We start from the raw sequence: 27,738 nt of genomic DNA, 5'->3' as shown, positions 1-27,738 counted from the left end.
TTAATGTTTGATTTAGAATTGTTTTATTTGTGTTCCTCATGCTACAACACAACCTTCAAAGTCAGCGACGTTTATAACATTAATATGCTTCCTCAAAACATCAATTTAGATAACCCATAGCCAGAGCTTCTAAACTTCTACAATGCAACTTCAACATTCCCAAGAGCACAATATGCTTCAAATCCCATTTCAATGCAAATTTAAGAAAAGCAAAGCAAATTGTATTATCAGACTACCAAAATTCAGTAAGATTCTGTAATTTAATATACCTACTTCTCAACTCTCTAAATTTGTTTCTCAACACTGGCGAGTTTTTAAAGATATCAATACCCGAATTCTACTCCAAGCCAATTAAATCAGAACAATTAAAATCAGAATCTGTGGAGCATCTTTTTTTTATAAAAGCTTCCCCAGCAATTCTATTGTCAGTGAGTTGTAAATCACTGCTCAACAGAACCTCTTATGAAGCAAAAACATAAAGAAAAATAAGCCGGGCACAGTGGCTCACACCTATAATCCCAGCATTGTGGAAGGCAGAGGCGGACAGATCACCTGAGGTCAGGAGTTCAAGACCAGCCTTGGCAACATGGTGAAACCCCCATCTCTACTAAAAATACAAAAATTAGCCGGGTATGGTGACACGTGCCTGTAATCTCAGCTACATGGGAGGCTGAAGCACGAGAATCACTTGAACCAGGGAGGCAGAGGCTGCAGTGAGCCAAGATCGTGCCACTGTACTCTAGCCTAGGTGACAGAGTGAGCCTCCGTCTCAAAAAAAAAAAGGAAAAGCACACGAAGTATAGGGACATGGGGAATAAGTTAAAAATCAAAAGGACTCACTCACTGCTTTCTAACATTTTACTTTTTGACCTTTCGAAACATCCAAAAATTAGTAATATAATCTGTGTCACAATCTTAACAGTTAAGAAAAAACATATATAAAATGAAGGCCTAGAAAGATCTTTGTTACTCATCTAGAATTATTTGGTATAACAGTATTTTCCAATGGAGGAAGACTATTGGATTTCAGGCATAAAACAATGCAGAAAAAAATCTCAAGGCATCACAGGGAGAGGGAGATAACTTCTGACTCTGGTTTCCTGTGTTTCAGGCCAGGAAGAGCAAGGGGAGAAAAATATCTGTCCATGGGAACAAGTAATCATGCTTTAAAGGACAATTTCATTCGAACCCATTCATTTCCTTTTCATGCAAAATTTCAAAGATAAAGCAACATAAAATATGGGGCCAAAGAAAAGGGAGAAGGTCTTCAAGGAGAATTTGTGCCTTTAAGTTTTTACTGGTACAACAGTCCTTCAGCCTGGAGGTACTCAAAGACGAATCATGAAAAAGAAAAAAAACTTTATTTCAAGCAGGTTCAGTGATGTATGTGTGTACTACCGCAAAGTCCGGTTGTGGCAAAGTTTCATTTCAAACTGTATGATGTAGGCTGGGCAAGGTGGCTCACGCCTATAACCCCAGCACTTTGTGAGGCCGAGGTGGGCTGATCACCCTGAGGTCAGGAGAGACCGGCCTGGCCAACATGCCGAAACCCCATCTCTACTAATAATACAAAAATTAGCTAGGTGTGGTGGCGCGCACCTGTAATCTCAGCTCCTCGGGAGGCTGAGGCAGGAGAATCGCTTGAACCCGGGAGGCGGAGGTTGCAGATCACGCCACTGCACTCCAGCCTGGGTGACAGAGCCAGACTCAAAAACAAAAGAAAATAAAACAAACAAAAAAACCGAAACTGCATGATGTATAATTTTGACATTATGTGGGAACGCTTAACTTATGCCAAAATGTAGACTCAATCCAACATTATGCCAATTTTTATATTAATTGTAGTCCCTAAATTTTCATAACCAAAAAAAAAAGAGAATAACCTTACAGTTACCTACTAAGGTAACGAACTGTGAAATCAATTCCTCAATATTGCTTTGAAAATAAACCCCTTGGTTGTTAAGAGAAATTCCAACTTCCAACTCCATCCGAATGTATTATTTAACCGGTATTCTTCAGTCATCATCTACTGTTGGCTTGATTGTCACTCCTCTTCTTATCTGACCCCAACCAATTAAACTGCAAAATGAAAATAAAAGAAATCATAAATCTTACATCCATTTCACTCTCATTACCACACAATCGTATGATAAATTTTACCTGCTTATCTTCTGAATTCAAATTTGTTCCCAAAGCCTGCTCCTCCATAAAGAAAGCCCACATTATATTCTTAGATTCTTTTTTATTCTTTTTTGTTTTTGTTGTTTTTTTTTGAGACAGTCTCACTCTGTCACCCAGTCTGGAGTACGGTGGTGCGATTTCGGCTCACTGCAACCTCCGGCTCCCGGGTTCAAACAATTCTCGTGCCTCAGCCTCCCGAGCAGCTGGGACTACAGGCACGCACCACCATGCCCGGCTAATTTTTTGATATTTTTAGTAGAGATGGGGTTTCACTATGTTGGCCAGGCTGGTCTCAAACTCCTGACCTCAAGTGATCCGCCCACCTCAGCCTCACAAAGTGCTGGGCTTACAGGCATGAGCCATCGTGCCCGGCCTGAAAGTTTATTGTTTAAATCTATTTTAAAACACACTGGAAGTCGTATGTCTGCAATAGCAAAAAAATATATAATCACAAAAGAGAGTAAAATCAAAAGGGCATAAACCACCAGAAATAATTATTTACTTAAGAGACAACAAAAATTTAACTTTCTAAATTACAGGGCAATAATTCAGATAAATCTCCTGGACAAGAGATGAGACCATCGTGGGCACAGCAGCATGGAAGCCTTAACAAAGGAAACAGGGCTGGGCGGGGTGGCTCATGTCTATAATCCCAACACTTTAAGAGGCTGAGGTGGGAGGATGGCTTGAGGCCAGGAGTTTGAGATCATGCTGGGCAACACAGTGAGACCAAGTGTCTACAAATAACAAAAAAATTAGCTGGTCATGGTGGTGTGAGCCTATAGTCCTAGCTACTTAGACACTGAGGCTGCAGTGAGCTATGATCAAGCCACTAAACTCAGCCTGGTCAACAGAGAGACCCTGCCTCTAAAAAATATAAAATAAATAATTAAGGAAGTAGATAGTGGGCAGGGGTGATCTGAATAATTATGGGGACAGTCAGGGCACAAAATAGTCTAATTTAGAGGGTTTATATAAGACAATGCAGAAGGAAAGGTTAAATGGGTTGAAGCAGGTTTCTAGAAAAGTCCTATATATCAAAAAGTAGTGAGAAGCCTCTAGAAATTATTAAACACAGCATGATGAAAATGTTTTAAGAAGACTAATTTTGACCAAGCTCTTAAGTAATAAAGAGGCAAACTAGGGGTCTTTCATACTAACTGTGAAGTGTAAAGTGATTGTGGTATGGACTGTGATGATGTGACAAGGAATGGAAAGCAAGGGGCAAACTCAATAACTAACCTGGAAAGAGCAGAAAGTCATGAGCCAAAAATGTGTATATGCTTCCTGGGTCTATGCTCGCAAAAGACCTGGAAGCAATAGCACCCTAGGAGCAATGAGCACACCTGAACACTCAGCTTTTCATTTATAAGAGAAATGGCCAGTTCTAAAACTGGAACAGAGAAGGTACAAGATGAGTCTGGAAGATACTGCGCCAGAAAATAAGGAAATGTTCCAAAAAAGAAGAGATTGGGCATGGTGGCTCACGCCTGTAATCCCAGCACTTTGGGAGGCCAAGGAAGGTGGATGACCTGAGGTCAGGGGTTCGAGACCAGGCTGGCCAACGTGGTGAACCCCGTCTCTACTGAAAATACAAAAACTAACTGGGCACGGTGGCACGTGCCTGTAGTCCCAGCTACTCGGGAGGCTGAGGCAGGAGAATCGCTTGAACCTGGAAGGCAGAGGCTGCAGTGAGCCGAGATCACACCACTGCACTCCAGCCTGGCAACAGAGCGAGACTCCGTCTCAAAAAAAAAAAAAAAAGAAAGAAAAAAAAATGATGAGTACATGTCAAAAGGACATAAGAGCCAGCCTGAAGGACCTGCACTGGCCAAACGTTGAAAAATGCACATGAAAATAAAGACAGTGATGGATCATAACATGTTGAATAAAATGGGACTCCATGAGTCCATATTATAACTAGATAGGGAAATAAATAACGGCAAAGAAAGAATGCCAAATGATAAATGTGGGGTGGTAGAGTTGAGGGAGGATACTGTGACCTGTAGAGGTGCGATGATTTTGTAATCATTATAGTCAAGTTCGATTCAGGCAAGAATCATCAGTGGATGCTACATCCAGGGGTGTGGGATTCGATAAGCAGCAAGCTATTCGTATTGGCTGAAAAGATCTCCCTACAGACTGCTTATTAGTTGCAAGGGTAGAGAGTAACTACACAGTAGAGAAGCTGGACAACATCTTGACTACATAGTCAAAACTAACCTTAACAAAGAGGAGCAGTCAGATATCATGTGCCTCTAGCTGTGATTCCTGAGAAGGAGACTTCACAGTGTATTTAACTTAAGAACCTAAATCTAATGTTACGCTTCTGAACCATAAGAAAAACCCAAATTGAGGAATATTCTATAAAGTAACTAGCTTATATTCTTCAGAACTGTTAATGTCAATTAAGACAAAGGCTGAAAAAGCTCCAGATTAAATATCAAAGAGACATGAAATTAAATGCAATGCATGATTCTAAACAGGAGGAACATAAAGTACGTTATTGGGATAAGTAATAAAACTGAAACATGCACTGTAGATTTCAGTATTTTGCCAATGTTAAATTTCTAAGTGCTTATATAAGAGTATCCTTTTTTGATGGGAAATATACACTGAAGTATTAAGAGATCAAGAAGCATAACATATATAGCCTACCCTCAAATGGTTCAGGAAAAAACTTATATTTGTAAATAAATCTGTATGTGTATTTGTCAATCTAGGAAAAGGCTATAGAGGAGTTTTCTGTAAAATTCTTGCAATTTTTGTATTAAGTGTGAAATGACTTCCAAAGTCAATGACAATAGAAATACTGAACCCAAATTCATTCGGTTTTACATAGGTTGTGTCTAACAGGCAGAGAAGCCAATCACAGTATTTGGACTAAAATATGGGACTATAGTCAAGGTTGTGGTTTTTTCTGAGACGGAGTCTCGCTCTGTCGCCCAGGCTGGAGTGCAGTGGCGCCATCTCAGCTCACCTCACTGCAAGCTCCGCCTCCCAGGTTCACGCCATTCTCCTGCCTCAGCCTCCCGAGTAGCTGGGACTACAGGCGCCCGCCACCACGCCCGGCTAATTTTTTGTATTTTTTAGTAGAGACGGGGTTTCACCATATTAGCCAGGATGGTCTTGATCTCCTGACCTCATGATCCGCCCGCCTTGGCCTCCCAAAGTGCTGGGATTACAGGCGTGAGCCACCGCACCCGGCCGAAAAATAGTTTTCAAAGTCATCCAAATAAATAGTTAAGACTGAAAGCCACAGTAACTGTTGTCCTCAAGGAAGAATGTGCTTTTCTTTTCTGTACAACAAGACTGTGTCTTTTTTTAATTAGACAGTGGCAAAGACTAACAAACTTACCGCCAGTGTTTTTCAACTCTTCGGCTAAGGGCAATTTTTTCTCCTACCTCTGTGCACACTGGATTGGTCAAAACAATTTTACCCAAATCGGCCTTGACAGCACTAACTCTCCCTCCTGTCGACAGGGATCCTATGTTCACCATGAGGACTTCATTCTTAGACAGCTTTTGAACCTAGAAAAATAAATTAGGGAAAAATAAACCCCAAAATCAAGAAAATGCTTTCCAAATATAAGTAAGAATTTACCAAATACTATGGGAAATACGTCAATCATAAAAGAACAAAAATTCTATACAAATTTCATTGTAAAGGAATTTGAACTATATACAGTCTAAAGACAGCAAAAGGAAGGTTTATTTGGCACCCACTGAACTTACACAAGATCCACCTGTAAAAAATAACCATACCAGAGAACCTCTTAAAATTCTGAAGCAGTTACCTAGCACAAATGAGGTACAAAATTTCCCCAAGTGGGGAACGGGGAGGACTATGGCTATATAAGAGTTAACATGGGCCAGGCGCAGTGGCACACGCCTGTAATCGCGGCACTTTGGTTGGGAGGCTGAGGAGGGCAGATCACCTGGGCAGGGGGGAGAAGTATGATTGCTTATTTTCCTAAATCTTTGCCAACACTAGGTGTCAGCAATTTCCCATCTCTGCCAACCAAATCTGGGACATTTTTTAATAATCATGAAGCTGGGCACAGTGGATCACACCTGTAATCCCAGCACTTTGGAAGGCTAGGGTGGACAGATTGCTTAGGCCCAGGAGTTGGGAGATCAGCCTGGGTAACACGGCAAAACTCCGTCTCTACAAAAAATACATAATTAGCCAGACGTGGTGGCCCACACCTGTAGTCCCACCTACTCAGGAGGTTAAGGTGGGAGGATGGCTTGAGCTGGGAGATCGAGGCTGCTGTGAGTCAAGATCGCACCACTGCACTCCAGCCTGGGCAACAGAGCAAGACTCTCTCAAAATAAACAACAAAAAAATCATATGGATTTTAGGAATATCATGTCTTTGTCATAAATGGCAAATACTTTTCCCTGTTTTTTAAGTTTCTTTCTCAAACTGACTGCCATATAGTTCTCAATTTTGGCCGGATGCAGTGGCGCATGCCTGTAATCCCAGCATTTTGGAAGGCTGAGGTAGGCGGATCACTTGAGGTCAGGAGGTCAAGATCAGCCTGGCTAACATATAGTGAAACCCCATCACTACTAAAAAATACAAAAATTAGTTGGGCATGCTGGTGCATGCCTGTAGTCTCATATACTTGGGAAAGCGAGGCAGGAGAATCGCTTGAACCCAGGAGGCGGAGGTTGCCATGAGCTGAGATCGCGCCACTGCACTCCAGCCTGGGCAACAGAGCGAGACTCCAACTCCTTAAAAAAAAAAAAAAAAAAAAAAAACCTCAATTTTGGGGAGGTCAAATTTATTTACCTTTTTTTTTTCTTAATTTCATGTTAACTATAAAACAATAAAACTCAACACTGGTTTAACACTCCCATTTGTCACTTTTTTACAAACAGGAATTATAAAAAGCATTTACCTTTGCTGCTTTCTTGTCTCCTTCAGTGCGTACACCTAGAAGCCGTCTAAGCAGGAAATAGGAAATTTCCAATTCTGTGAATATCTCAGGTAAAGCTCCGACTGCACCAAGTACTTGTCCCACCATTCTGTCAGCCCGGCACAAAGTGGGGTCAATTTTTGTTCCAACTCCTAATATAAAAATAAGATGTATACAGCTCAATTTTTTATTTCCTAAAACACCTATAAAGTGAATAGTCGGCCAGGCACAGTGGCTCACACCTGTAATCCCAGCACTTTGGTAGGCTGAGGCGGGTGGATGCCTGAGCTCAGGAGTTCAAGACCAGCCTGGGCAACACAGTGAAACCACGTCTCTATTAAAATATAAAAAATTAGCCAGGTGTGGCGGCGTGCGCCTGTAGTCCCAGCTACTCAGGAGGCTAAGGCAGGAGAATCACTTGAACCCAGGAGGCGGAGGTTGCAGTGAGCAGAGATCGCACCACTGCACTCCAACCTGGGTGACAAAGTGAGACTCTATCTCCCAAAAAACAAAAAAAGTGAATTAGATACCCCAAAGCCATATAAGCACAGCACATAACCAACACACTTTCTTACTTTTATTTTCATATTCATACACAGCTACATAGGCACAAGAAAATACCTGTTTTATCTAGACAAATAGAAATGTACACTCATGAGATGACTGGGCAAATGAGAACAGAAAGATTCTCTTGATTTACATTCTAAACAAAGGGTTTAGAAATCTGATTTTCTAGGAATGATGGCTTGGCTGAGAACTTAATGCAGGAGATGTATTACTGACCTGGTCTTGAAAACAATAAAAATAAATTCTAGGGCCGGGCGCGGTGGCTCAAGCCTGTAATCCCAGCACTTTGGGAGGCCGAGACGGGCGGATCACGAGGTCAGGAGATCGAGACCATCCTGGCTAACATGGTGAAACCCCGTCTCTACTAAAAAAATACAAAAAAAAACTAGCCGGGCGAGGTGGCGGGCGCCTGTAGTCCCAGCTACTCGGGAGGCTGAGGCAGGAGAATGGCGGGAACCCGGGAGGCGGAGCTTGCAGTGAGCTGAGATCCGGCCACTGTACTCCAGCCTGGGCGACAGAGCGAGACTCTGTCTCAAAATAAATAAATAAATAAATAAATAAATAAATAAATTCTAAACAAAGGGCAAATAGAGATAATAAGTGAACTCGAAATGAGTCTGAATATCCTTAACAAAGACTGAAAGAATACAAAATTTTAAATGAGTAGTTCGCAGAGTATTTGCATGCCATTTCTCCCCTGAAAGACTGATCGAAAAGATAATTAAAGGCCGGGCGTGGTGGCTCAAGCCTGTAATCCCAGCACTTTGGGAGGCCGAGACGGGCGGATCACGAGGTCAGGAGATCGAGACCATCCTGGCTAACATGGTGAAACCCCATCTCTACTAAAAAATACAAAAAACTAGCCGGGCGAGGTGGCGGCCGCCTGTAGTCCCAGCTACTCGGGAGGCTGAGGCAGGAGAATGGCGTGAACCCAGGAGGCGGAGCTTGCAGCAAGCTGAGATCCGGTCACTGCACTCCAGCCCGGGTGACAGAGCGAGACTCCGTCTCTAAAAAAAAAAAAAAACAAAAAAAAAAGAAAAGATAATTAAAGACTATATGTGGGCTGGGCGCGGTGGCTCACACCTATAATCCCAGCACTTGGGGAGGTTCAAGTTGAAGGATTACCTAAGGTCAGGAGTTCAAGACCAGCCTGGCCAACATGGCAAAACCCAATCTCTACTAAAAATACAAAAATTAGCCGGGCGTGGTGGCAGACACTTGTAATCCCGGCTACTGGAGAATCACTTGAACTCCAGAGGCAGAGGTTGCAGTGAGCCGAGATCGCGCCACTGCACTCCAGCCTGGGTGACAGAGTAAGACTCTCAAAAAAAAAAAAAAAAAAAAAAAAAAAAAGACTACATATGATTCCGGGATCTACTTCAAAATATTCTAGCTATGTCTTGAGGGGAGTAGGGGAAAGAAGATATATAGATGGAGCAAGATTGATTTGGAAAACTTTTTTTTGCTGCTGTTGTTGAGACACAGTCTCTCTGTCGCCCAGGCTGGAGTGCAGTGGTGTGATCTCGGCTCACTGCGATCTGGGATTACGGATATGTGCTGCCATGGCTAATTTTTTTTTTTTTTGTATTTTTAGTAGAGACAGGTTTCTCAAACTCCTGACCTCAGGTGACCCGTCCACCTCAGCCTCCAGAAGTGCTGGTAATACAGGCATGAGCCACCGCACCCGGCCAAGATTGGTAAAACATTAATAACTGCTGAAGCTGAGTGATGGCTCTATGGGGGTTATCATTACAGTATAGGCCAAGTGCAGTGGCTCACGCCTGTAATCCCAGTATTTTGGAAGGCCAAGGAGGGTGGATCACTTGAGAACAGAAGTTCGAGACCAGCCTGGCCAACATGGCGAAACCCCATCTCTACTAAAAATACAAAAATTAGCTGGCTGTGGTGGTATGTGCCTGTAGTTCCAGTTACTCGGGAGGCTGAGGTACGAGAATTAATTGAACCCAGGAGGCAGAGGTTGCAGCGAGCCGAGATCATACCACTGCACTCTAGCCTGGGTGGCAGAATAAGACTCTGCCTCAAAAAAAACAAATAAATAAATAAAAAGTTCCTTAAGTTAAATTTTTAAAAAGTTACCAGATCTCCCTTGTTTACCACACACATGCACACAAAGGATAAAATGATAGATGGAACTACAGGCACCAAATGAAGTTTATTTTACTATTTGATTGGAGAAACGGCATCTCACGGTTTCCTAGGCTGGTCTCAAACTCCTGGTCTCAAGCAATCTTCCCACCTCGGTTTCCCAAAGCACTGGGATTATAAGCGTGAGCCACCACGCCCAATCTGGTAAACTCTTTTTTTCTTTTCTTTTTTTTTTTTTTTTTTGAGACAGAGTGTCACTCTGTCACCCAGGCTGGAGTGCACTGGTGTGATCTTGGCTTACCCTCCGCCTCCTGAGTTCAAGCGATTCTCGTGCCTCAGCCTCCCGAGTAGCTGGGATTACAGGCGTGGGCCACCACACCCAGCTAACTTTTGTATTTTTAGTAGAGACAGGGTTTTACTATGTTGCCCAGGCTGGTCTCAAACTCCTGAGCTCAAGCGATCCATCCACCTCAGCCTCCCAAATTGCTGGGATCACAGGCGTGAGCCACGGCGCCCAGCCAATCTGGTAAACTCTTTTTCGTTTTTTTGTTTTCTTTTATTTCCTTTTTAAATTTTTCAACCAGAGACACAGCTTGTTTGGTGAAGAATAAACTGTTTCCTTACCAAACATTTTCTTCTTTAATCTAAAGGTACATACACCCCCTCTAATTCTCACTGAATCTTTCATTTTTCTGGGTATTGAGTAATACAATAAGTTGCAAGGGACTAGAAAAATTTTTAAATCATTTCAGTGATTGCTACACAAAGAAATTTATTTTCTTTTATTTCTACATCATTGGAAATACGATCTGACATCATTCAACTGACATTTGTAGGTAATTTCCCATTTGCAAAATATACACAAAAGCAATATATACACAAAAGCAATGGCCGGGCACGGTGGTTCATGCCTGTAATCCTAGCACTTTGAAAGGCCAAGGTGGGGGACTGCCTGAGCTCAGGAGTTCGAGACCAGCCTGGGCAACACAATGAAACCCTGTCTCTACTAAAATACAAAAATCTTAGCTGGGCCTGGCAGCATGTGCCTGTAGTCCCAGCTACTCGGGAGGCTGAAGCAGAAGAATTGCTTGAACCTGGGAGGTGAAGGTTGCAGTGAGCCAAGATTGCGCCACTGCACTCCAGCCTGGAGGACACAGCGAGACTCCATCTCCAAAAAAAAAAAAAAAAAAAAAAAAGGCAACCATTATCTACCACAAAAATTGTGTTAACAAAAACGTAAGTGTAGGTAAATATCTTACATGGTAAGTCATCAAACTTCTTTTTTTATATTGCTAAAAAGGAGTTACTCTATATTTGACCAAAATGTATCCTTTGTATTTAAAAATCATTTTTACAAACGCATGAAACCATCTTATAACCTAAAACAAGAGCTTAACCCCATGATTGTTCCCTGCCCCACTCTATTATTAAAATACCCAATTAAAAATCTGTAATATGTCCCTTTTGGTAATCCATCCCCCATGGAAAGTCCACAAATAGCCACAAATTAAAAGAGATGAGAAAAAATCCTTACCAATAAGACCGCCTGGAGCAGCATATTGCAGATCATTATGCTCTGCAAAAAGTGATACAATTTTGGAAAAGATTGGTTTACACATGAGTTTTCCTTCGCTATCTTTGGAAACAATACCAGGTCTTACTTCTATCTCCTGGCCCACCTGTAAACATATAATTAATAATTAGAATTACTGTGTTACACAAAATGATCATTTACCTATCAAAGTTCCAACAGGGACTGGGTGCGGTGGCTCATGTGTGTTATGCCAGCATTTTGGGAGGCCAAGGCGGGTGGATCACCTGAGGTCAGGAGTTTGAGACCAGCCCAGCCAACACAGTGAAACCCCATCTCTACTAAAAACACAAAAATTAGCCAGGTGTAGTGGCATGCGCCTGTAATCCCTGCTACTCAGGAGGCTGCGGCAGAATTGCTAGAACCTGGGAGGCAGAGGTTGCAGTGAACCGAGATCGCACCACTGCACTCTAGCCTAGGCGACAGAGAGAAACTCCGTCTCAAAAATAAAATAAAATAATAATAAAGTTCCAACAGGAAGATCATAAAACTGAAAAGGCAATCATTCCTATATTCAAAGATAATTATTCTTAAAAAAAAAAAAAAAAAAAGATGTGAACGAGATAGTCAAAACCAGAACCATCCAACTGTTGCTAACTACCCACCACACAAGTCTATTACCACATCAAATGTGCTCCATACTTACAAGTCTATAAATTTTGAAGTCAGACACAAAAGACATAATGGAAAACAAAGAAATATAGCTGGGCATGGTAGCTCATGCCTGTAATCCCAGCACTTTGGGAGGCTGAAGCAGGCAGATCACCTGAGGTCAGGAGTTGAGAGACCAGCATGGCCAATATAGCGAAACCTGGTCTCTATCAAAAAAAATTAGGCTGGGCGCGGTGGCTCACGCCTGTAATCCCAGCACTTTAGGAGGCTGAGGCGGTGGATCACGAGGTCAGGAGATCGAGACCATCCTGGCTAACACGGTGAACTCCGTCTCTATTAAAAAAAAAAAAAAAAATTAGCCAGGTGCGGTAGCAGGCGCCTGTAGTCCCAGCTACTCGGAGGCTGAGGCAGGAGAATGGTGTGAACCGGGAGGCAGAGCTTGCAGTAAGCCGAGATCGCGCCACTGCACTCCAGCCTGGGCAACAGAGCAAGAATCCGTCTCAAAAAAAAAAAAAAATGGCCGGGCGTGGTGGCTCACGCCTGTAATCCCAGCACTTTGGGAGGCCGAGACGGGCGAATCACAAGGTCAGGAGATCAAGACCATCCTGGCTAACACGGTGAAACCCCGTCTCTACTAAAAATCCAAAAAGAAAAAAACTAGCCGGACGAGGTGGCGGGCGCCTGTAGTCCCAGCTACTCCGGAGGCTGAGGCAGGAGAATGGCGTAAACCCGAGAGGCGGAGCTTGCAGTGAGCTGAGATCTGGCCACTGCAGTCCAGCCTGGGCGACAGAGCGAGACTCCGTCTCAAAAAAAAAAAAAAAAAAAAATTAGCCGGCGATTGCGAGTGCCTGTAGTCCCAGCAAGTCGGGAGGCTGTGGCAGGAGAATCATCACCTGCACCCAGGAAGTGGAGGCTGCAGTGAGCTGAGATCATGCCAATGCACTTAAAAAAAAAAAAAAAAAAAAAAAACTATTATCAGGGCATGTAAATTAGTACAGCTACCATGGAGAACAATATGGAGGTTCCTTGAAAACCTGAAAATATGAAAATAGAGCTACCATATGATCCATCAATTTCACTAGTGGGTATACATTCAACAGAAAGGGAAGTAATATATCAAAGAGGTATCTGCACTCCCATGTTTATTGCAGCACAGTTCACAATAGCCAAATATGGAATCAACCTAAGTGCCCATGAACAGATGAATGGATAAAGAAAATGCAGCATATAGGCCAGGCGCAGTGGCTCACGCCTGTAATCCCAGCACTTTGGGAGGCCAAGGCGGGTGGATTACCTGAGGTCAAGAGTTCAAGACCAGCCTGGCCAACATGGTGAAACCCCGTCTTTATTACAAATACAAAAATTAGTTGGGCTTGGTGGCAGGTGCCTGTAATCCCAGCTACTTGGGAGGCTGGGGCAGTGAGAATTGCTTGAACCCGGGAGGTGAAGGTTGCAGTGCGCCGAGATCGCTACAGCTTGGGCGACAGAGCAAGACTCCACCTCAAAAAAAAAAAAAAAAGAAAAAGAAAAAGAAAAAAAGAAAAGGCAGCATATATATACAACGGAGTATTATGCAGCCATAAAAAATAAAGAAATTCTGCCATTTGCAGCAACATATCTAGAATTGGAGACCATTTTAAGTAAAATAAGCCAGGCACAAAAAGACAAACATCACACATTCTCACTCATCTGTATGTGTGGGAGCTAAAAAGGTGGGTCTCATGAAGGTAGAGTGGATTCAGAGGTCTAGAAGGGTGGGGGGAGGTGAAGTTTGAAGATGGAAAAAAAGAATATAAAAAATATCAAATGCCAGAAACCATGGAAAAAATTTTATTTTTCAATTTGAATTGTCCATACTTTTTTTCCTGATTAAGACAAGGGTAAAACAAACAAACAACAACAACAATAACAAAACCAAAATCACAACAACCAAAACCCATTTTACCTTTAATACTCCTTTTAGGATACTACCACCAGCTACACCTCCCTTAAGGTCATCAACTTCACAGCCAGGTTTGTTGACATCAAAAGATCTAATAACTAAAAGAAATTAAAGTCAGTTCTGTTAATTTTAACTTTAGAAGAAATAATATTTTCCATGTTAACGTTTCGAAAATAGTGGCCATTGAGATTTATACCAAAGGGGTGCCTTTGTAACAAAATCTATTATTATCCCAATGCTTATGCAGTCTTACTTATGATGGGAAAAATGAAAATAACTTAAGTTTGTTAACAAGCGGCATATATGGTATACCAGTATTATAGAGCATCACGCAACTATTAATAATGTTGGAGCTGTATGCAATGATCTGGAAGGATGACCCTCATATACTATTAAGAAAAGTTATAAAAATTACATGCATAATATAATCCACTTCCATAAAGAAAAATAAAATAATCAATGTCTGTATATGGATTTCTTTTTCCCTCTATCATAGAGGCTGGAGTGCAGTGGCACAATCATAGCTCACTATAGCCTCAAATTTGTGGGCTCAAGCGATCTTCCTGCCTCAGCCTACCAAGTAGTTGGGACTACAGGTACACACCACTGCACCCAGCTATAGTATTTTATTTTGTAGAAACGGGGTCTTCCTTTGATGCCCAGGATGGTCCCAAACTCCTAGCCTCAAGCAATCCTCCCACCTCAGCCTCCTAAAGTGCTGGGATTACAGGTGAAAGCCACCATGCTCAGCCTGTGTATATGTTTATACATGATGATATGAACAATGAGAAAAGTGTGGGAATAATGGACAGCAAATGTTAACTTTGCTGACTTTAGGGCTAAGGGACTAGAACTTGAAGACAGAGAGATTATGGACATTTTCTTTACATACCTCTATAACTCCTGTATGAACAATTCAGTTTTATAACTACAAAATACTAGGACTACATGACCTGCACTTCGGAAAGTATTTTCTACTAAACACCAGGAGCCTGGATGAAGGCCCAGAGGAGCTCAAATGTCTGTTTCGAGAAGGTTTCTACATCCTTGGGTAGGAAACACACGCCTAGGTGATCAAATTGTATCAGTATCAGTTCTTCGTTAATTGAACAACAAAATCATCTGTATGATGTTTTAGTCAGGAAGTTCGAACACCCTGACTAAAACATTATGATTCCATAGAGAATACTGTATTACTCCATCTTGATCGTGTAGCATATATTGAGCACAGAAAGGTTAACAGTTGTTTTTGGTTTTTTTTGAGACGCAGTTTCACTCGTTTCCCAGGCTGGAGTGCAGTGGCACGATCTCAGCTCACTGCAACCTCTGCTTCTCAGGTTCAAGCGATTCTCCTGCCTCAGCCTCCTGAGTAGCTGGGATCACTGGCGCCCGCCACGATGCCCAGTTAATTTTTTGTATGTTAGTAGAGACACGGTTTCACCATACTGGTCAGGCTGGTCTCAAACTCCTGACCTCAGGTAATCCACTTTCCTTGGCCTCCCAAAGTACTGGGATTATAGGCGTGAGCCACTGTGCCCGGCCTAGGTTAACAGCTCTTACTGTGTTCAGGACTCTGTCCCTCATTCAGTAATACAATCTAGCACTACTAATACAATCTCAGAATTGATTTCAAAAAAATTGTATGAATTATCACCTCTGCAGAAAGAGGAAATATTAATAAACATCCTTGAAGAGGAATCACCAATGTGGAAAAGATCAGATTAAGAGTTAAAGGCAAATCCTATCACTTACCAATAAGCCGGGGCTCTGAAGTAAAGTCTCTTGGGGGTACTGGAATTTTCTTTACTATGTACTCACAAACAACTTCAATATTGTATTTCAGCTGAGCCGAAATTGGAATAATGGGAGCTCCCTCTGCTACTGTACCTATATGACAAAATTCAGAAAGATCAAAATTATTCAGTTTTTAAAAATGTATTCTATGTATTTGTTACATAAAACGATTAAGATTACTATAATAAAATAGATGCCTAAACCCCATACAAATGTCAGCAACAGGTGGAAAGTGGATAATTCTGTTCAGAAAGATGGCAATATTCTGTTTGTTTTCACTCCTGAAAATGAATACTAATCCCTTTAAGGGAAAATTTGTTACTTTATATTAGTCGACATACTTAATATTAGTACAATGACAAACTTGTTTAAATAAAGAAATTACTAACACTCCTGTGAAAGAGCACTCTACTAGTTGAAAATATTTCTAACAACATGTAATTAATCTCCCAATAAATGTCAAGATAAAATTACAGACTCTGCTAATCAAAGACTGCTGGCACATATAATTTTTTTTTTTTTTGAGACAGGGTCTTGCTCTGTCACCCAGGCTAGACTGCAGTGGCATAATCACAGCCTGTTGCAACCTCCACTTCCCAGGTTCAAGTGATCCTCCCACCTCAGCCTCCTACATAGTAGCTGGGACCACAGGTGTGTGCCACCAAGCCCAGATAAATTTTTGGATTGACGGAGTTTTACCATGTGGCCCAGGTTGGTCTTCAACCCCTGGACTCAAGCATTCCACCCGCCTCGGCCTCCTAAAGTCTTAGTATTACAAGTGTGAGCTACCAAGCCCAACCATATATATTTGCTCTGTATTAATTATATGTCAAACAAGCTAGTCAAAGAAATAGACCAAACACAATTAGACTTTAATCAAAATCACTTATTACTTTTCGTGATGACAGAACTGAGTTCATAAGAAATTAACCTAACAAGAAAAACAAGACTAAGAGAGAAAATGTCAAGAATAAGATATATCGGCTGGGCGCGGTGGCTCAAGCCTGTAATCCCAGCACTTTGGGAGGCCGAGACGGGCGGATCACTAGGTCAGGAGATCGAGACCATCCTGGCTAACACGGTGAAACCCCGTCTCTACTAAAAATACACAAACTAGCCGGGCGAGGTGGCGGGCGCCTGAAGTCCCAGCTACTCGGGAGGCTGAGGCAGGAGAATGGCATAAACCTGGGAGGCGGAGCTTGCAGTGAGCTGAGATCCAGCCACTGCACTCCAGTCCGGGCGACAGAGCAAGACTCCGCCTCAGAAAAAAAAAAAAAAAAAAAAGAATAAGATATATCATGTCTCCTCTGAAATGAAAAACATTATGCTATTAGAGAAGGGACACTCGAGAGATTACTTACTTATTTATTATTATTATTATTATTTTTTAGACAGAGTTTCGCTCTTGTTGCCCAGGCTGGAGTGCAATGGCGGGATCTCGGCTCACCGCAACCTCCTGCCCCCTGAGTTCAAGCGATTCTCTTGCCTCAGCCTCCCAAGTAGCTGGGATTACAGGCATGTGCCACATCCTGCTAATTTTGTATTTTTAGTAGAGAAAGGGTTTCTCCACGTTGGTCAGGCTGGTCTTGAATCCCGGATCTCAGATGATCCACCTGCCTCGGCCTCCCAAAGTGCTAGGATTACAGGCATAAGCCACCGTGCCTGGCCACACTCTAGAGATTAAATAATCACTATCACTTCGAAATCTTAAAGTAGCTGTTCAGTAACAAATACTGTAAGATGAGGTTTTTAAAAATTATTTTATTCATTTTACTATCACTGAGATTTTTTTTTAATCTGATCGATAAAGTTTCCAGAAAATAACCCCAGTTCTAACTTGCTGCCAGCAAAATACATTTTAGTATATTAAATTCAGAATCATAGATTTCATTAGTTGTATCAGGTTGCTAACAAGCAGTAGGTAGGGCGATAAAGCTTAAGACTCCTAAGTTTACCTTGTTTTAGATAATATATTAAAAATTAATTTAACATCTGGTATCCAGAGTAAATGCCTCTCAAAGTGATTCACAGATTTATTACATATTATGGTTCTTACCTTGGACAAATGCAAGGATCTGCTCGTATTGTTCTTTGGCCTGACTCTCTTTTACCAAATCAATTTTATTTTGTAGAATCAAAATATGCTTCAGTTCATGATCTCTATAGCAGCCAGGTGTTCAGACGTCTGAGGCTGAGGACAAGATTCATTACCAGCTAGTTGATGAAGAATAAAAAAGATACCTATAAGAATAGCCGGAAATATCCAAAACAGGCAGGCAAATCCATAAAGAGAGAAAGCAGATTATTGGTTGCTAGGGGCTGGGGGAGGAAAACATGGGGATGGATGCTTCATGGGCATGGGGCTTCCTTTTGTGGTGATATAGAAGTTCTGGAACTAGATAGTGGTGAAACTACAAACACTATGTTGTACAAAATTGTCAATGTACTTAATGCCACTAAATTGTACACTTTAAATACATAAAATGGTACATTTGGAGTCTCTTTTGCCACCTACTCCCCCCCGCCAAAAGAAGTTGGTATCTAATAAAGGAGACTTCTCAATGTTCTAACCCTAATGAAGGCAACATTCCTAGATATTATTGCCAGGTATCCACCGTTTGGCCCTGCTTCACCCTCTGTTGCCTGCGTTTACTGGAACCTCCCAATTGTCTGGCTCCCAATCCTGGTCCTGAGCAAGAAGCTTAAAATCAATTAAGTTTGGCTTTTCTCAGGGTCTGTACTCAGTTTCTGCTCAGGTATGGGGTATAGCCCTCTAACTCTCTCCAGTCTTAGAAATGTTCTGGCCCAGTCAAGCTCCTGAGAAGTAGACAGTAATTAAAAGGGAAAGGCACCTAATACTGTCCATGAATTTTAACTAATATCAGAGGCTATTCTTCAACCGAGGGAGGGAAGAATGCTAACTGCGAAGATAACCCACAGTGTATTATAAAGAAATGGGCATGTTTTGTTGAGGACTCCAATGATTAACCTCCTCAAGTCGTGATGTTCAAGTGTCCTGACTATACCGACATGGCATGCTTTAAAAAAACATCTTTTTTTCTTTTTTTTGAGACTGAGTCTCACTCTGTCTCTGTCACCCAGGCTGGAGTGCAGTGGCGTCACCTCAGCTCACTGCATCCTCTGCCTCCCGGGTTCAAGCGATTCTCCTGCCTCAGCCTCCTGAGTAGCTGTGATTACAGGTGTGCCCCACCACGCCCGGCTAATTTTCGTACTTTTAATAGAGGCGGGGTTTCACCATGTCGACCAGACTGGTCTCAAACTCCTGACACCTCAAATGATCCACCTGCCTTGGCCTCCCAAAGTGCAGGGATTATAGGTGTAAGCCACCGCGCCCAGCTTTTTTTTTTTTTTCAAGACCAAGTCTCCTTCTGTCACCCAGGCTGGAGTGCAATGGCTCGATCTCGGCTCACTGCAACCTCTGCCTCCTGGGTTCAAGTGACTCTCGTGCCTCCGCCTCCCAAGTAGCTGGGATTATAGGCATGCACCACCATGCCTGGCTAATTTTTTGTACTTTTAATAGAGACAGGGTTTCACCCTATTGGCCAGGCTGGTCTTGAACTCCTGACTTCAAGTGATCCATCTGCCTCAGCCTCCCAAAGTGCTGGGATTACAGGCATGAGCTACCATGCCCAGTCGCTTTTTTTTTGAGATGTAGTTTTCGCTCTTGTTGCCCAGACTAGAGTGCAATGGTGCGATCCTGGCTCACCGCAACCTCTGCCTCCCGGGTTCAAGAGATTCTCCCGAGTAGCTGGGATTACAGACATGCGCCACCACACCCGGCTAATGTTTTTGTTTTTTGTTTTTTTTTTGAGACGGAGTCTTGCTCTGTCACCCAGGCTGGAGTGTAGTGGCGTGATCTCAGCTCGCTGCAAGCTCTGCCTCCCAGGTTCACGCCATTCTCTTGCCTCAGCCTCCCGAGTAGCTGGGATTACAGGCACCCGCCACCACGCCCGGCTAATTTTTTGTATTTTTAGTAGACACGGTGTTTCACCATGTTAGCCAGGATGGTTTCGATCTCCTGACCTCATGATCCGCCCGCCTCAGCCTCCCAAAGTGCTGGGATTACAGGCGTGAGCCACCACATCCGGCGCTTTTAAAAAATTTTATCCCAGGCTTGGCGTGGCTCACGCCTGTAATCCTAGCACTTTGGGAGGCCAAGGCGGGTGGACCACAAGGTCAGGAGATCGAGACCATCTTGGCTAACATGGTGAAACCCCATCTCCACTAAAAATACAAAAACTTAGCCAGGCGTGGTGGCAGGTGCCTGTAGTCCCAGCTACTCGGGAGGCTGAGGCAGGAGAATGGCGTGAACCCGGGAGGCGGAGCTTGCAGCGAGCAGAGATGGCACCACCGCACTCCAGCCTGGGCGAGACAGAGCCAGACTCCGTCTCAAAAATAAATAAATAAATAAATAAAAATAAAAAAAATTTATCCCATAGTAATGAAATCTCTCGACAGCTAACGTAAGAAACAATACATACGCTACCCTTCAAAACTCCACTTATTCCTAGACTTCAGCACTTTTTTTTTTTTTTGAGACGGAGTCTCGCTTTGTCGCCCAGGCTGGAGGGCTGTGGCACGATCTCGGCTCACTGCCAGCTCTGCCTCCCGGGTTCATGCCATTCTCCTGCCTCAGCCTCCCAGTAGCTGGGACTACAGGCGCGCACCACCACGCCCGGCTAATTTTTTGTATTTTTAGTAAAGACGGAGTTTCACCGTGTTAGCCAGGATGGTCTCGATCTCCTGACCTCGTGATCCACCCGTCTCGGCCTCCCAAAGTGCTGGGATTACAGGCGTGAGCCACCGCACCCGGCGACTTCAGCACTTATTATGAATGGTATTTGTATCTTAAATACTTCCCCAGTAGACAATTCAGACATACATACACACACAAACCATAACACAAATAGTTTTACACATACATTTAAAACTAAATAAATCACCTCATGTGATTTAAATGAGAAAAATGAACTACTGACTTTTTTTCGTTTTCTCAAATGCTACCACAAGAATTCTCACAAGCTATCAGCCCCAAATCTATCTTTTTCAGTATTTTGTGATAGCTGGTAGGTAGGCAAGTCATCCTGGATGACACGTTAGTTCCCATTCGTGTCACCCTTAGGTAATAGATATGATCCTTAAAGGCCTTAGTTCCGCTTTAAATACTTCATCTTGGATTTGCTCCACACTGATTTGTCCAAACCAATTGTGAGGTATTTACCTATCAACAGAAGAGCTGCATCCATCACTGCTGCACCATTCAGCATAGTAGCCATCAAAATATCATGGCCAGGACAGTCAACAAAGGAAACATGTCTAACAATTGAGAGATAACAATCAGCCTTAACATCAATCACTACTTAAACATGCTAGTTATAGATTTTTTAAAGTTAAATCAACTTAGGAAATAATCTTATGGGTATAAAATGGTTACAGGGCTTGGTGTTTCTAGAACTTGGAAATAAGTTCACCAGCTGATTAAAACCACTGCAGATTACAAAGCAAATTAAATTAGTTATGTGCAGAACAGAAGATAAAGAAACTCCCAAATCCAATGAAAGTGAAAATGGTATAGAATAATGGTGTAGAGTATATACTGAGAATGTCATTGATTTGAAAGCTAAAACTTATAATGACTTATCCCAGCACTTTGGGAGGCTGAGGCAGGTGGATCACCTGAGGTCAGGAGTTTGAGACCAGCCTGACCAACTGGTGAAACCTGGCCTCTACTAAGGAAAAAAAAAAAAAAAAAATTTCCAAAAATACCTGTAGCACCTTGAAAAACTAGAATTGCCCATTTGAAACAGAGATGGCCGCCCTTTTTAAAACAAAACTATGGTATCATTCAGAGTCACAATTTTTTTTTTAAATCATATGCTCACATTGTCATGATCTAAAACAGAGGTCAGCTCTTAGGCCAAATCTAGCCCACCACCATACCTCTTTATACATATATTGCCTACATCTGCTTCTGTAATAGAAGAACAGAAGCAACACAAACTGTATGGTTTGCAAAGCTGAAAATATTTACCATCTGGCCCTTTGTGGAAAAAGCTTGCTAATCCCCTACTAAGGGCCAGGACTAGAGTGAGACAAGCGCAAACTTTAAGAGAATGCCAAAAAACTCAGTAATCAAGGAAAATGGCCAGGCATGGAGGCTCATGCCTGTAATCCCAGCACTTTGGGAGGCTGAGGCAGGCAGATCACTTGAGGCCAGGAGATAGAGATCAGTCTGGACAATATGGTGAAAGCCCACCTCTACTAAAAATATAAAAACTAGGCTGGGCACAGTGTCTCACACCTGTAATTCCAGCACTTTGGGAGGCCGAGGCGGGCGGATCACAAGGTCAAGAGATCGAGACCATCCTGGCCAATATGGTAAAACCCCGTCTCTACTAAAAATATAAAAATTAGCTGGGCGTGGTGGCGCGTGCCTGTAATCCCAGCTACTCGGGAGGCTAAGGCAGAAAAATAACTTGAACCAGGGAGTCAGAAGTTGCAGTGGGCCGAGACCACGCCACTGTACTCCAGCCTGGCGACATAGCAAGACTCCTCTCAAAAATAAATAAATAAATAAAAATACAAACTAGCTGGACGTGGTGGCTCATGCCTGTAATCCCAGCTACTCGGGAGGCTGAGGCATGAGAATTGCTTGAACCCAAAAAGTGGAGGCTGCAGTGAGCCAAGATCGCACCACTGCACTCCAACCTGGGCAACAGAGAGACACAGTCTCAAAAAAAAAAGAAAGAAAAGAAAAAGAAAGAAAAATATATGCATTCAATCTTTTTAAAAAGTCAAAATTAATGCAAAAAAATCAATCATAAACAAAATACAATGCCATGCTGAGCCAGAAAGTGATACTGAAGCAAGAGACGAAACAAATTCAGTAATATTGAGTCTGCCTTTATTTAAAATTCTGATATTCTGTTTATCACATTTTTTGCACTAATTCCAAAAAAACTGCATTAAAATATTTATCCTAATTACTGAGTTTTCTGACATACCTCCACCCCCAGGCCCACTTAAATTTTGGGCTTGAGGTGAAGGCCTCACTTGTCTCTCCCTGGTCCCAGCCCTGCCCCAATCTAAACATTCCTTGTAGGGCATCTCCAATCCCCACAAACATCACTAGACAGATGTCAGTATCCTGATAAAAAACCAGGTATGCAATCATATTCAGAAAATAGATGAGGAAGAAGTTCAAGTGTTTTACAGAAGTAATTAGAAATGGCTCTGTTCATCTCTATTTAATATACAAAAACAGCACTGTTTAAAAGAAATTCAGGAAGCCTACAAAAAGAATCCCTTCAATCCAATGAGTTGTTTTTCTATTTTGTTTAAGTGATACTTTTAGTTTGGAGAAATTGCAGGTAAGTATTTTAACTTAGGTTTAGATGCTTGACTTTTCAGATTTGCCATAAAAACATAAAACAATGGAAAAACAACAAAACCATTTAGCAATTAGGTTCATTGTTTAACATCTCAATATTTCAAAAAGTACAAAACAGAAGACAATAAAATAAAGTGTAGTGTGCTTAGCAAAAAAGAAGTCACCTGACTAATTTGAAGTTCCCTTTGGTCCCTGCAATGTCTGTAGGAAACTCATCAGGTGTACTGCTTCCACAAGATCTATAACATTCTGGCCGAGGGCAACTTGGGTCATCAAGTTTATAAATCTAAAATTTCAATAAAAAAAGATTTTGATTTATTATCTGCACAACAATTAAAGTTAGTTTCTCGTTCCACAGTACACAGCTTACCTTAGCATTAGCATATCCAAGCTTGATTGTAATATTTCTTTCTAGTTCATTTTTGAACCTGACGGTGTGAACTCCAGAAATAGCTTTGACAACTGTGGATTTCCCATGAGCTACATGACCAATTGTACCTATGGTCAAAGTTCAAAAAATTAATTCATGTGTATTTAATTACATACCAAGTATTTTTTCAAATAGTGTTAAGTGTAGAAAACCCAAAGCCGGCTGGACATGGTGGCTCACGCCAGTAATCCCAACACTTTGGATCACAAGGTCAAGAGATCGAGATCATCCCAGCCAACATGGTGAAACCCCATCTCTACTAAAAATACAAAAATTAGCTGGGCGTGGTGGCAGGTGCCCGTAGTCCCAGCTACTGGGGAGGCTGAAGCAGGAGACTCGTTTGAACCCAGGAGGTGGAGGCTGCAGTGAGCCGAGATCACACCACTGCACGCCAGCCTGGCAACAGAGCGAGACTGTCACAAAACAAAATAAAATAAAATAAATAAAATAAAGCCAAAGCCATAACTTACTGTAAATATCAACATAAAACCAACAGTGATTTCCATTTTTCCTCCTCCATACCCCTTCCTACTAGAAATGTGTTCTCATATAGGACTGAAGAGAAACTTCCATGTAACAGCTTTACTTAAAAAACATACTCTGGGACAGACTGGAGTGCAATGCTCTGATCACAGCGCACTGCAACGTCAACCACCTGGGCTGGAGCAATCCTCCCACCTCGGCCTCCTTAGTAGCTGGGACTGCAGGCATGCACCACCACACACAGCTAATTTTTTGTATTTTTTGTAGAGATGGGGTTTGGCCATGTTGCCCAGGACTCAAGCAATCCACCCGCCTCCTAAAGGGCTGGGATTACAGGCATAAGCCACTGCACCTGGCCAGAACTTTATATACTAAGGAACCTTCCAGCATTTCCAGATTAAAGTAAACAGGTATGATGGGCCCTGACACAACAAAAAGGGATTTGTGAACAAACAAGGAAACAACCTAAGTTTAATTGTAATTTGTTCCGTTGATCAAATTATTGGGTCAATATATGCACAGTAATTCACTTTAACTGGTACAGTCTTAGCATAGGTTGTTCGGAGATTAAGTTATGCTCCGAGGTCACCCCAACCAAAATTTTTAATGCAGGGGCAGTAGTTTAAGGCCTGTAGGCTTATTTGAGCTTTGTTTGCATTAATAAATTAAAGCTCCAGACTGTAATACTGTGACTTTAATAGCCTCATGGTGGGGTCTTACTTTTTAACTATGCTGTTTGTACAAACTCAAAATGTCCAAAATTTACACTCGGTCAACGTAATTTCTCCTCTAAAGTTCCAGGTGCCAATTAAGAAAAAAAAAACCCTCTACTTAATCACAGCTTGTACATCAAATAAAACTTTCATAAATTCGGCCCTTGAAATAATCCTGTGTGGCAAGTACAGCCACATTTTCACCTCTTCCTTAAACTTCTGATGACTACGTACTGCCTCATGCTATTAAACTTTTCTTATGTCTCCATTTTTTCTTCTTACCAAGTCTGTAAGCTAGACATGGGCAGCATTCTTTGTGCTCCCTTCCCCCGCAAATCTAGCAGGTGCTTTATTCACAAGAACTCAATATCTATTTCTTGAATATGTGAATCCTCATATTATCCAGGTAATCACACAAAAAGTGAGGTTAAAATTAATTGTTGGAGATCAGTAAAATCAGGTTTCTTAAGTTATTCTTACCTATATTAATTGTGGCTTGCCTGCTGATAACTTCGTGTGAAAGTGGTGTCAACTTGGTAACATCCTGCAATGAAATATATTTTAAAACACCGCACATAAAACAAATCAGAACTTTTCCTTTGCCTTTACGTTTGCCATCTACATCTCGCCACCATCTGCACAGCTTTCTACTACTTCTAAAGCGCCTTTCCTCTATCAGTAACTTTGTACTCCTATGGCTGGGAAGCTGTAAGAGCCCTTCATCATTACACAACAGACTACACCTTCACTCAACTATGGGATATCTGGAGATCAGAGGCTCCCCCAATCTTGGGAACATTAGCACTAAAAGTAATGCAGACAAGACACTCCCTTCCCAGACGTTAAGAGGCTGAAACCATGACAATCAACATCAAGACTTCCAGCCGAATCCTCCAGAAGCTCGAAGTCCCACGACCGTACACCTCTGCGCCCAGATCGTGGACTGGCCTGGGTACAGGCGGCGTGAGCATGGCTTAAGGCGCCCAGCTACAGGTCTCCCTCCTTATCCAGGTTCCTGACCCATGCTCCCGACACTGACTAGTATAAATGCCACCGGGAGGCTCGGTCATCTCCACTCCCGAGCTCACTCTGCATCCTCCCCAAGCAAAACCTCACCAACGTGGTGAGATCCTGACGCGAAAGATGCGGCTGCCCCAGAGTCACTCCAGCTTCTCCGCCCGCCATGTTGCCAGAAGAGGAAGGAGTCAGCCCGGCTGCCGCCTGATCGTCTGCAGGGGTCCTAGTGCGGGGCGGGGAAGCGGAGGCGGGAAGGCCGAGTAGGGGCTCAGGATGGCCGGTCAGCAGCGGCCTCACTACTTGGACTTCTCTCCGCTTGAATCTGCACAGTGCCTGTCGGTAGGCTTACTGGAAAACACGGTGCAAAGTTGCTGGAGCAATTCGTCGTAGACCTAGTAGATATTTGTGCAGGCAATACTGAGGGCAGCCACCAAACCCCCGCCCCGCCCGGCCCGTGCGAGGCGGGTGATGCAACCCGCGCGCGCGCTGGCCAGGGAGACACCATTTCCGTTTCCTGTGGAGTTTCCCGAAACCTGGGAATCAGCTAGGGTGTGAGAACAGAAAAGAGGGAGTGTCCACCCCGCCCTTTTTTTTAAATACCGATTTCTGTAATTTAATAAGGCGAGATCGGCTCAGGGGTCCGCGCCCACCAATGACGGGGCTCTTGGCTGGGAAAAGGCCGCGTGCTGAGCCCCGGCGGGTGGCGGGGCGGGCGCCCCCTCGCGGAAGTTTGGCGAAGGGCTCAGAGGGGCAGGGCTAGCAAAATCAAAGTCCCTAGCTTGTTCCCAGAGAGTGATTTCTAGGGCCCGGGAGGTGGGCCTTGGTGACGTTAGACTGCGTTCCCAGTGAATTTAGCTAGGTGTCGTGAGAGCGTCTCAAGTGCGCTGTTTTGTTTTGTTTTTTTTTCTTAAAGAAGTAGATCCAAAAAAACCTCGATTACCGATAAATCGGTGTTTTAAAATTTAAAAATTCTTGACACCTTAACCCACTTTTCGTCGTGTTGAAAAGCATTTGAATGATTTTTTTCTCTGTGCATTTCTATACAAATTTTGTCATAAACAGCTATTTCTTTTTTTGTTTGCAATAAATTTATTTACATAAAAACATGTGAGACAACTATTATGCAAAATTATAGTAAAGAGAAGTGAAAAGATAATATGAAAGCCACAATGACGAATACTGAGAAGCCAAGCTCACTTTACAATACTTGTAAGTAGTCATCAAGTTAGCTTTTAGGAAATAATATTATTAATGAGGCCGGGCACAGTGGCTCACGCCTGTAATCCCACTACGTTGGGAGGCCGAGGCGGGCGGATCACGAGGTCAGGAGTTCGAGACCAGCCTGGCCAATATGCAACCCTGTCTCTACTAAAAATACAAAAAAAAAACAAAAAAAGACCACAAAAATTAGCCAGGCGTGGTAGTGGGCGCCCTTAGTCGCAGCTACTTGGGAGCTGAGGCAGGAGAATGGCGTGAACCCGGGAGACGGAGCTTGCAGTGAGTGAGCTGAGATGGCGCCACTGCACTCCAGCCTGGGTGACAGAGCGAGATTCCGTCTTAGAAAAAAAAAATATATATATATATTATAAATGAAATAAAAGGGAAATTAGGGAAAATGAGGGGCAATATGAGAAGTGAAGAAAGGAATTCATTAAGGTGATAATTTCTCTGCTAACTCTCTTTTTTTTCCCCGACTTCTAAGTTCAGGGGTGCATGCGCAGGATGTGGAGGGTTGTTACATAGGTAAACTGTGTGCCATGGTGGTTTGCTGCACAGATCATCCCATCATCTAGCTATGAAGCCCAGCATCCATTAGCTGTTCTTCCTGATGCTCTCCCTCCTCCCACCCCCAACCCTCGGACAGGCCTCAGTGTGTGTTGTTCCCCCGCATGCGTCCATGTGTTCTCACCAGTCAGCTCCCACTTATAAATGAGAACATGCGGTATTTGGTTTTCTGTTCCTGCCT

At 42.8% G+C, this 27,738-nt stretch overlaps 1 protein-coding gene across 1 annotated transcript; it reads right to left on the bottom strand.

The window, feature by feature from the left end:
* Positions 1–26,254, bottom strand: EIF2S3 (eukaryotic translation initiation factor 2 subunit gamma). Its single transcript, XM_033195554.1, is given in 13 exon segments — positions 1–2,079; positions 5,540–5,712; positions 7,089–7,258; positions 11,314–11,458; positions 13,928–14,022; positions 15,677–15,811; positions 17,775–17,870; positions 17,873–17,932; positions 20,961–21,055; positions 23,294–23,415; positions 23,500–23,627; positions 25,236–25,299; positions 25,872–26,254. Coding segments are annotated over 13 exon segments (1,416 nt in total). The 5' UTR covers positions 25,941–26,254; the 3' UTR covers positions 1–2,015.
* Between the last annotated feature and the right edge of the window lie 1,484 nt (positions 26,255–27,738).

Source organism: Trachypithecus francoisi, unplaced genomic scaffold, assembly GCF_009764315.1.
Source record: "Trachypithecus francoisi isolate TF-2019V2 unplaced genomic scaffold, Tfra_2.0 Contig01603, whole genome shotgun sequence".
Lineage (NCBI taxonomy): Eukaryota > Metazoa > Chordata > Mammalia > Primates > Cercopithecidae > Trachypithecus > Trachypithecus francoisi.
The sequence above is the reverse complement of the archived record's forward strand: the minus strand, read 5'-3'. Positions and strand labels throughout refer to the sequence as shown.